Source organism: Trematomus bernacchii, unplaced genomic scaffold (assembly GCF_902827165.1).
Source record: "Trematomus bernacchii unplaced genomic scaffold, fTreBer1.1, whole genome shotgun sequence".
NCBI lineage: Eukaryota > Metazoa > Chordata > Actinopteri > Perciformes > Nototheniidae > Trematomus > Trematomus bernacchii.
In genome coordinates, this window is record NW_022987720.1 from 15,541,178 (window position 1) to 15,552,473 (window position 11,296).

Here is an 11,296-nt window from a genome sequence, read left to right on the forward strand (position 1 = left end):
AGGGAGGGAGGTGCCAGCATGGACCGTGTTGTTAGCATCTGGTTAGCTAGCTGCACTAACGGACATAAGGAGCTGTTTGTTCCACAACAAGCTGGAGGAGAGTCCTCTCCTCTCAGACTGAGAGACTCAGGTGAGCTAAAGGACTCTCTGAGTGTTTAGATAGTTAACTTTAGTCTAAGTTATCTCAGTGGGTCTCAAACGGTTTGGTCACAAATTATTCAAAATATTATTTCCGCGGCACACCTTCATATGATCATTATAGTTATTAAAAAAAAGAGAATAAAGGAAAAACAGTTATGAAATACTATATGGCAGTAAAACAAGAATAGAGTTTAAAAAGGGAGTGATTAGTAAAATATCCATAAAGAAAAAGTACATCTGTTTACAGTTCTGCTTTATATGGGTGTTGAGAGAGGTATCCATAGATCTCTTCATTTTGCTCTCAAAGTGCACCAGATTGATGCATTTAACTTCAATATTTAAAAAAAAATCTTCCCGGGGGAGCATCCCCCCGGACCCCCCTAGAGGAGGTGAGCCCCCCACTCATAAAAAATACCACTTTACCCCTGCCTATATGCCGTGAGCTGATTATCGAGCCTTCATTGTAACAGTCGCGGGTGTACTGTGTGTGTGCGTGTGGGGAGTGTTGCAGTAAAAAATGCCACTGTAGTGCCGCCGCCACTGTGGGCTAAGCCCCGAATGTTTTCAGGTCCAGGCAACGCCCCTGGTAATACTTCTTCTGGTCAAATACTATTTCATTTCTCAACACTTGAGGGCGCACTTGGACCTCTCTCTTTAGAGTCTCCATTGATGCTGTTACAAGGAGGTGGGGGTTAGGTGAAAGACCCAGCAGCCGTCCAATCAAATGCGACAATGTGGGTTTTAAATTGGATGAACCAATCATCTTCTTAGAAACGTATGAAGAGCTGGATTCAGCCTCCTACGTTACCGTAGACACTTTGGTGGACACGGCCCTCTCTCAAAGTTCCTGGGGGAAGAGGGAAGGAACCCGGACAAACCCAAGGAAAGGGGCCAAGATTGTTCTCGGAGGATAAATATTTACCTGTAATTCACCCCAGGGAGGATTATTGTCAAACCGAGTGAAAAGGTTCGGGGACATTGTATCTGTTTGTAGCTATGTTACATAGCTAACGTTAGCTAACTAGCCGTTGGTGTATATGTGTATCGTTAGCTTATGTTACTTGGCTAGTAGCTAGCTAGCTAGCTAGCTTGCTTAGCTAAAGCTCGCGTAGGCTCATTCATCATTTTTAGTCTGCTAACATTGCTTACATGTTGAGTACGAGGTCTTCATTGATTCACAGATTTGATTCAAAACGAATATTAACATTAACTGTCAGTGTCCGTCTCTTTTTCTGTTTGTTCTTAAGATCTAGGGTGCAACACGGAAAACCAAGGTCTTGACTGCCCGAGAACGTCAGAAAATAAAGAAAATGGCGGAGCCGGACAAATTAAACATCGACTCTATAATTCAGCGTCTCTTGGAAGGTGAGGAGAAATAAACCTACAATGCAGTGGTATACTTATTTTATATAATGTATATCTTGATGGTAGAGAGATGTGTATTTTATATAGCAGTTAAGTCGGCTAAAGTTAAAGGTAGCCACAGTATGGTGTAGTAGCCTACTTGAGATTGCTATGCTCTCAGGCTCGATGGTTGCATTTGGATAGAACCAAGGATTGTAGCCAAATCCACCCTAAGAACTCTTGTCATTAAACCTTAGTTGCGGTATTTGATTGGAGAAGGCTTTTTTTATATTATGGTTTCCCATTTCTGTTTTCATAAGAATGCATGTTACTGTGTTGTATGAAAATCAAGTCGAAATGGGTGACGTTCCAGAAGTAAATGGCACGAAAAAAGAGAAACTTAACATATTTTATCAAATGACACTACTCATACCGTAGGATTTTATTATTATGAATGCATTTCCTGTTAGGAGGAGATTATCTCTTACTTGTATTTCAGTTTATAATTATAGAATCACTGTTGTAGGTTGGATGATTTGCAACATGGTGGCATGGGAATAACTACAATTTGTTAGATTTGTTATTGTTTTCATTCACATTAATACATTGACTTGTGTATTAATGTACACAACTTGTGCTTACTGTAGGAAAACTCTTGTAATCATAGTTTTCTTCAAACATTTGTATCCCCTTTTCCCACCAGAGCTTCTCAGTTACATGGGTGCACTTTTGTTGTGCTTTCTGTTTTGTAGTTGAGGCTCTGATATCAATTTGCAGTCAACCTTCCCTAGAGTGATTTGTTAATGAGGTGTACAAACAAAGATGCTTTGATTGGGACATGCTCACACTACTGAGAGAAACTGCTGTTCGGCCTTCTATTCTACTTTATTATGTTTTTGAAGCAATATATGTACTGCCTGCATCAGTTATTTTCTACCTTTGTGATCCATACTCAAAATACTTTGTACAAACAATTATTTCTGAGGGCATATATCAGGATAGCTCTAAAAGACATTCTTACAAGTTGTAAAAAAGTCTTCTCTAGAATGCTTTTGCACAAAATGTACTTTATATGGAGTGATTTGTAATCCGTATTGGCTCTACAAACTGACATGAGCCATTGCTCCATTGCATGCTCACTGTATGCAATGTGTGTAAACAGATTTGTTATGCTTGGAGTTGCTTGTGTGTGAGGGAAACAGGGCTGTCTTTATCTTCACATGATGGTTGTGTAACAGGAGCCCCGTGGACATCAAACAGAAGCATAAATCTCTTCTGACCCAACTGTACAGTTCATATAAAAAGAACACGAAATAAGGTCGTGACCTCTGTAGTTGACCTTTTCACTGGGTGTGGAAGTTGGTATCCAGACTTCTTTGTGTGACTGTTTCACAGGAACAACATCATATTTAGGAGACTTGTGACCTAAGAACATTTGATTCACATTCCATCTATCAAAAGACAATTTTTTTTATTTGGATGTTGGGCACTGAAGTGTTTCTGAGGCTGTAAATACATTTGACCTTAGCCCTTTGTTTATTTACCTTCTTATAGTCCCCTCGCAACCAGTCTAAGGCAAGCTGGTGTATGTGATTGGGATTATTGTCAAATCTGCATGTGCAGTCATAGTACCTCCTGGGAGTTTGACTTTGACTGTGGACCCTGTCTGTTATGCTCTGTTTTGTACATGGATTATTATGCTTTGGCTTTGATAAGGTTGTCTGCCAAGCACAGGGGAACACAAACAAGCCTGATAGTGGCAGTATTTTTTTATCCTGTTATGTAACTCACTTGACCCTTATTGTCAGCATTTGTGGTTTTATTGCTGAGAATAACCACTCGCCAGAAAAAAATACTATTGTGTTTGCCGCTCTGTTCGAGACTAGTGAAGAATAATTGCCTCGCTGCATTAAAAGACTGATAAATTATATCCCACACTATCTCAGCCTCTGTGGTGAACAAGTTACTTTCTTCGTGCTTGCTGACTGTTTTTTGAGACCAACCCAATTAAACTTGTTTGGATAATGATTGTTTCAATTGGATTACATGCGTATATCTAAAGCTAAGTGAACTCTGGGAGTGTATGTTGCTCATAGCTTGTCTGGAGAGCGTGACATCACATAAGCTCAGCCAGAACGTCCAGCACTGAGTCAGGAGTGCTGGACCAAACCAACTGTTGATTCCAGCAATCCCGGAACCCCAATGGCTTTTCTGTTGTGCTGGTCCAGCTCTTTGTTTCCTGCCCCCTGATCAGCGTAGTGGAAAGCCTTTTGTCTGTATCCCTCTTGGTAAGCTCGCTGTTGCCCACTGGCTATGTGGCTAACTTTGGAGTAAGCTCTGTCAGGGCTTAGCCTTCTGTAATCCAGGTTTAAGTGACAAGCAGTACTGCAGTATTATTTATACCTACTTTTCACTGTTAAGGGACTTTCAGACTTACTTTCAGTTCCCATTCCAGGGAAGTGCGATTATTTCACAACCATTTGTACAAAATGAATACTCTCACTTTCCCTTTGCAAGTGTTTTTCAGTTTTATTATAACTACATGTGAATTATTGTTACAAGTAAACCCAAAGTGATAGACGTGTGATATGTTCATGGTTTGTAACATGGACAAAAAACGTAATCTGTATTTTAAAACCAAATGTTCACTTTACAGTCATATTTTGTGATCCAAACTGTGATACTGTTTATAGTGTTAAAATGCAGAACGTTTTGAAAGTTTGACTTCTAAATTGTTCATATGTAGTTTAAGAGAAGTGAGAGAACTACCATGAGTTACTTTATTTCGAAGCAGGTCTCAAGCAATGTCTGTTTATCCACCTGACAACTCTGAAACTTTATTGAGAGCTCTGTTCACACCCAGCATTATATTAATAATTGTCACTAAGACAGTTGGAGGCAAGTCTGTCTCCACTGTACATACATTACCTGTTCTGTGAGCAATTTGTTGGGTGGGAAACAGAGTGGCCATTATTCGGTTGTACAGCTTGTGTTGGGATTTACTTTGGCATAAAGAAGCACATGTAGGAAATGAGGGTGTGATATAATTCTGCCAGAGATGCAAACAAACCAGATTCCAAACTCCACCAGTCTTGCATAAGGCCAGAGTGTACACGCAGTCGCTGAGATACAGTCGCATGACGTCACGTACGCACCCCACAGTGGGCCTGTCAATGTGCAAATGTTTTGATCTAAATTATTAGCGCTGGTGATACTTCAATGAATAATTTAAGAATGCCTGTAAGCCTACCAACTCCTCTCTCTTCAGTTGCTGTCTTTTACTTTGCTCTTATCTTTAGAAGCCATTAAGTGTGTAATTTTAAACAAGTTGTCTATAAAATAAACTTGGTTCCTTGTCGGAGTCTTTATCTTGGGTTTGGCTCCTTTCAGAGTGTGTAATAAGTGTAAAAAATATGACCATTACAGACTTGACAAGCCTTGTGAATTTGTCAGATAGTATCAGTGAAAGTAGTTGAGTGCCAAAAACAGAAAATAATATTCAACATTACATGATAGACATTTTAATTAAATCTAATTGAACTGTATCTGTTTTACAGTGTCATAACAATGTGTCGTTCTTAACAGTGCATATTAAGAGGGCCCCAGTTACGTGTTTGAAATGTCTTTGCTACATCAGCTAAAGGGGATGTGGGTTTCTCGTCTTCCTCCTAGCTTGGCTTTAAACTGCTACATAAGCAGAAAGACGTGCCTTTGAGGCTGACAACGTCAGGCAAGTTTCCACTGACCAGGGTTTCTCAGATGCTGCATCTCTGCATCCTGCACATAACCATCTTGCTGTGTTGTGGCTAGATTAAAAGTGTAACTTCTGATAGTAAATAACGATTTAAAAAATGAGGAGTAAATCATACACAATAACCATTAAATAGTGTAATTAACTGCATATGTGGCTGTAAGACTCGACTAACATTTTCCTGCATTTGGTTGTTGTGAGTTCTTTACTTCCAGTCTGGTTCTCAGTCTCAGAGGCTCATGTTTCATTGCTTACTCCTTGTGTCCTTCTCCATTCAGACTTTTTTACAGCTCTGACTCTGGCAGTGTCTTTTTGTTTTGACTATATCTCCCATAAAACATCTTTTATCTTCACCTTTTTTTCAGTCAAGGGCTCTCGACCAGGGAAGAATGTCCAGCTGACAGAGGGTGAGATCCGTGGCCTTTGCCTGAAGTCCCGTGAAATCTTCTTGAGCCAGCCAATCCTGCTCGAACTAGAGGCGCCCCTCAAAATCTGCGGTGAGCTTTAATGTAGTTGTCAATAAGCTTTCAAAATGTATCAAACCAAATGTGAAATACCATATTAGTTTCACTGCAGACTGACTAATGCAGAGAAAATCACCTGATGTTTTGTTCTTGATTAACTTGACAGTTTGCTCATCTGTAAATGCCAGTTGTGTTGTTACTCACCAGCCTCACCCAGTAGCAGTGTGAGAATGGTGTTAACATTGCACTCCTCTGCTGCCCTCTGCAGGCGATGTCCATGGCCAGTACTATGATCTGCTCCGGCTGTTTGAATATGGAGGCTTCCCCCCAGAAAGCAACTACCTGTTCCTTGGAGACTACGTAGACAGAGGGAAGCAGTCACTGGAGACCATCTGCCTGCTTCTAGCCTACAAGATCAAATATCCAGAGAACTTTTTCCTTCTGCGTGGAAACCATGAATGCGCCTCTATTAATCGTATCTACGGCTTTTATGACGAGTGTAAGTGCAGAGTACCTTTGTTAACAGGATAAATGTCAAATCTGCTCTCTTGGCTGGTGCACTTATGTCTCATATTTCCTCTTTTGCTGGTAGGTAAGCGACGGTATAACATTAAGCTGTGGAAGACCTTCACAGACTGCTTCAACTGTTTACCTGTGGCGGCCATTGTAGATGAGAAAATCTTCTGCTGTCATGGAGGTAAGTGTTAAATAAGATGTTATGAGGATTAGGTGATACACACTCAGGGTTTGTCAGTCTTGAAAGTTTGGAAGATGCTTCATTTTGACTGTTAAGTTTTGAAAGTTAGAAATATGCTTGAACTCAAAAATGCTCCTTGAAAATGCGTGATTTTCAACATAATCTCTCACACCGGACACATGGCGGACCGAAGCTAAATGAGCATTAAATACATATCATCCGAACAAACAGCTGAAGTATTTTAGATAGATTGCTATGGGTATAAAATATTTTGTCAATACAATTTAGACTTGCTTACAAAGGTTGAGAATCTTTAAATGTTTTGTTTTAGGTTCCTTGAACATGCTTGAAAAAGTGCTTGAATCTTACTCTACTCCTTTAGCTGTAAGGACCCTTGCCCATCAGAAGATAAGAACTAGATATGTGTATGATTTCTCTGCAGGCCTCTCTCCTGACCTCCAGTCTATGGAGCAGATCCGCAGAGTAATGCGACCCACAGACGTGCCGGACCAGGGTCTGTTGTGTGACCTGCTGTGGGCCGATCCAGACAAAGATGTGCTTGGCTGGGGTGAAAACGACCGCGGCGTCTCCTTCACATTTGGAGCGGATGTGGTGGCCAAATTTTTGCACAAACATGACATGGACCTAATATGCAGGGCGCATCAGGTAATGTTTAGTCAGTGGGCTTTATGCCCCTACCAACTGAAGCTTTACGATTATTCGTCTCTTATTCTTTTCCAATAGTAGTTTGTCTTTTTGTTAGGATTTTATATTCAATTAAAAAAATGCTAGTGAACTTATTTCACTTAAAAAAATACTTTAATGCCAATATGTAATATTCTTAACGACCTTCCGTGTCAACCAGAAGTAGTGTAACTTCTAGTGTTCCTGTTTAGTTGAAATCTGACTGTGTTGTTTCACTCAACCAACCGTACGACACGGTGCCAACAAGCGAGCTACCGACTGACCTGTTGATGTTCTTGCTTCTTTTTTGACTGTTCCTTTTCTTCCTCAGGTGGTAGAAGATGGTTATGAGTTTTTCGCAAAGAGGCAGCTCGTCACCTTATTCTCGGCTCCCAACTACTGTGGAGAGTTTGACAATGCCGGCGCCATGATGAGTGTGGATGAAACACTCATGTGCTCCTTCCAGGTGTGTAAAGCAGAACCTTTGTTTGTTTTTGTTTTTCTAATTTTGTAATAAAACAAATTTGCCATCTGCATGTATTTTGTTTACCAACAACAATTGTTCACAATGGATCATTAATTAGTTGTAATGAATGTGTAGCATTTCCTTTTTGTTATGTTTGATCGTAGTTTTCTTTGCTTTAAGTTGACCTATACAAAAAAATGTCAATTTGGTTTTTCATTCCAGAAGTTACTGTTTATGTCCGTCAAACTAAATAAGAGTTCCTCTGTCTCTCTCACAGATTCTGAAGCCAGCAGATAAGAAATTGTATCCTTATGGCGGAGGAGGAGGAATGGGATCTGGGAGACCGGTCACCCCGCCGCGAAATTCAGCCAAGGCTGCCAAGGCCAAGAAATAACAGCCGCTGGATCCCCCTCCCTCAACCTGCCACCCCTGCTGTCTACCCAACTCTTCTTTCCTCTACCTCCCAAACTTGTTCTCCCTCGTCACCAAACGGCAACAAAGCAGACAAGTGTCCAGGGTTCAATCATGTTTTTTCTCTCTAAAACAAACTGTTGGTTTGGCTGTTTGCGTGCACTTTTTTGTGTGAGTGTGTAATCAAAAAAAGTGAGAATGATACAGAGGGAAATGCTGTATTCTGTATGTATGGTTTTTTCTTTCTTCCTCTTATTCCTCTGTTCATTTTTCCTTGTCATTTTGTAGAGCTGGGTTCTTCTTCCCGCTCTGTGATGTATATTCAAACCTGGGGGCAGTGGAGGAAGGAAGGGGGAAAAGAGAAAGAGGAGCCTTAGCTGTTTATGTTAAGGCCCTGCACTGTTTAATGCTAAACACAAGCTTTTGTACATCCTGTTTCAGAAGTTTGTGTATGTCTGTGTGATGGGTGGGGGGGGATCAAGTTGCACAGTCAAATGGTAACGGCACATACCACACACTGGGTGCACAGGTGGACATATGTGCAGGTGAACCCTTGAATGAAATGGATTCACATAAAATAATACTTTTTTTTCTTCTCTTCCCTTTTTTTGAAAACCAATGATTTGAGAACGCAGACATGGATGTGAAATAGTTTTGCTTCTTTAATTTCTTTTTTGTAGATACATGAAACCTACATGGTTGATTTCTTTCTTTTTTTCTTGTTTTTAGTTCACTGAAATTACAAGATGAATAAAATAACCATTTATTTGAATTATGCCATCACGCTGCTCACTCTGTTTGCCATTGCTTTCGTGTTTGTCAGCAACCTTTGCCATCAAGCATAGTGGCTGCGCTTGTCATTGAGTGTGGTAGCTTAATCTGGCAATACAGCAGCTTAAAGAGATGTCTTATGAATCGGACCCACTCAAATATAGACACTGAAAAGTATCATTTTGGTCCGGTTTAGTTTATAGTTAAAACAAAGGGTAATTTCACATGGTTCTTTAGTGTAATCTACTCAAAGATGTAGGACCGAACAGCCCAAAGGTGGTCTTAGAACCAGATGTTGCCTGTTTTTATCACAGGACTTTTGACTAGAATCTTGACTATGATTATGAAGAACAAGTGATTAATGATCTTCAGCGGGAGGACTTGGAAGTTGATATTATCTGGCTTTTAAGCCGTATTTAACTTTTACAACGGCATACTCAAGATACCTGAGCTGAAAGTGGATGGAAGGTCCTCCCCATAATCACAGGGAGAGGAGATGGTGAATCATTGCTCTGACTTTCCAGTCCAAGTGCTCTAGTCAAGAAGACCATCGTAAAAATAAAGAGTGGGTTTCTTTTTATTTGAACCCACTGAATGAGGCTAGAACTGGGAACATAAGCCCTGAAGGCAGCAGAGTTTAGACGGAACTATTATACTTTTTATTTCTAAAAAGGGTTGCAGATGACCCTTTAAACTTAATAGGGAATAATATTAAGTAATTGTTTCACTATTAAAGTTCCCAAAGCAATAATATACAGAAAATCCAAAATAAATCTAGATTACATTTTTGGCTGCAACATCAGGTAATAACCAGGAGAACAGCTACCACTGTACATGCATTAGTAAATCATTTTCAATGCTTATTAGATTGTGCTTTGTGAACATTTTTTGCGATAATATGGAAGTGCTTGCATTGCTTGTGACGGCAGTCATCATCTTTGAGTTGCTTTCTTTTTGCAGCTTGTTGTTGGAAAAAGCATAAAGAGCCATATAATAAATTTAAAACTTTAAAAATGAATCAAAGTGGACACTGTGACAACTGTCACCCCCAAACAACGCAGCCAACCTACCTAAATTCAGACTCAAAAATACATTTTTGCTTATTGAAACAGGCTTTTAAAATACATTCTGTCCTGTACAGAATAATGCCATAAACAGGCCATTTTGCTTTCCTTTTTCTGTGCATTAAGTTGGCATACAGGGTGTCCCCAGTGAAAGCATTCCATAGTTCAGCGCTGGCTGTTGCAACTGGTGAAAATATTAATTTATACAGTGTTTCAGGGTGTCTCACTGCCCATTTATAATGACCCAAACACAGTTTTCCTCCATTACATATTTAGTGTGTCTGGTTTTATTTGTCTGCTGTCTGTCCTCATTCCTCAGCCCTCTGTCCAAATATGAGCACATGCCACAGCAGCGTTCCAGATTGCAGGGGCAGTAAATATTGTCAAGTTGAGTGCAAGGCATACACACATACTCAAGCAGAGGGTGGGGAAGCTGTTTTTCAGCTGTCTGCCTGCCCCATACAGTAAGACCAACTCAGGAAGTGAAATTTAAAATAAAATTAATGGTATGAGGAAATCTTGTTTTTTATTCAAATAGTAAGTAATAACATAGTCATATTTACCAGTCAGATGACTTGTCGTTTATGTTCAATTTAAATAAGTTGAGCCCAACTGTGGCGTGGTGATGAGTCCATTAGGGAACAATGTTCACAGTGATTTGTTAGTTTAAAGGTCATTTTGATTTGTTAATAATACAGGCCCGCCTTTTGTAAATACAGTTGATATGATTGTCTAAAGGATCTGAAAATGTACAGAAATGTCTGATGGTAAAATATTTTAGGTTAATAGGAAATGAAGGCATGGGTGTTATAATGTTGTGGAGAACGTCTCCAATGGAGAGATTGTGTCTTCAACAATGAGGGGACTCCTTTAAGAGAAAATAGTGAAACATTATTGAATTGTACATTTCAGTCTTCTGAAAAAATGGTCCAAAAAAGGCCACTATCATTCCCATTTTCAAAGCTGTACAAACCTCTGCTTAAAGCATTGTTACTCTATGTTTAATGTTGGTATTTTCACAAAATTATCTGGTCTTTAACTACTTTTTCGTTCATTAATTTTAATTCAATGCTAAATACCGCAAGCTTATTAGTGTAGGATTTTTTTAATCAATCAGGGATGTTTTGCACCATGCACTGTTGCTAGGTAGATATGAAATGATTAGATTATTATAATTAGGGAAAGAAACAATAGAAATTAACAGTATTTTTTATTTGTATTAAATTTGTTTCCAAATAAATCACAAGTTGTCTCTGTTACAAGGTAAAAATAAAACATAGAATTTGTATACTTGTGTATGGGTTTCTTTCTAAACATGTCTGACTGCAAAGTGAGACATTTCAACATTTCACTTTTACATGAAATGGAAAGTAGCTTAGGCATCAGTGGGTTTTCTTTATCCCTTTGTGTGCATTTACTTTTTATTATTTATTAGACTTTACCTGGCTCTGCCAGCTAATAGGTAAAATAAGAATGAAATATCTACAACACAGTCCTTCTCGA

General features: G+C 39.4%; 1 protein-coding gene across 1 annotated transcript; it reads left to right on the top strand.

Annotated features, from left to right (window-relative positions):
* The first annotated feature begins 908 nt into the window (after positions 1 to 908).
* On the top strand, positions 909 to 11,079 carry ppp1caa (protein phosphatase 1, catalytic subunit, alpha isozyme a). Its single transcript, XM_034142542.1, has 8 exons — positions 909 to 1,108; positions 1,389 to 1,506; positions 5,602 to 5,733; positions 5,969 to 6,199; positions 6,293 to 6,397; positions 6,840 to 7,063; positions 7,413 to 7,547; positions 7,825 to 11,079. Exons 2-8 carry the CDS (start codon positions 1,452 to 1,454, stop codon positions 7,939 to 7,941), a joined length of 999 nt encoding a protein of 332 aa, XP_033998433.1. The 5' UTR covers positions 909 to 1,108; positions 1,389 to 1,451; the 3' UTR covers positions 7,942 to 11,079.
* The last annotated feature ends 217 nt before the right edge of the window (positions 11,080 to 11,296 follow it).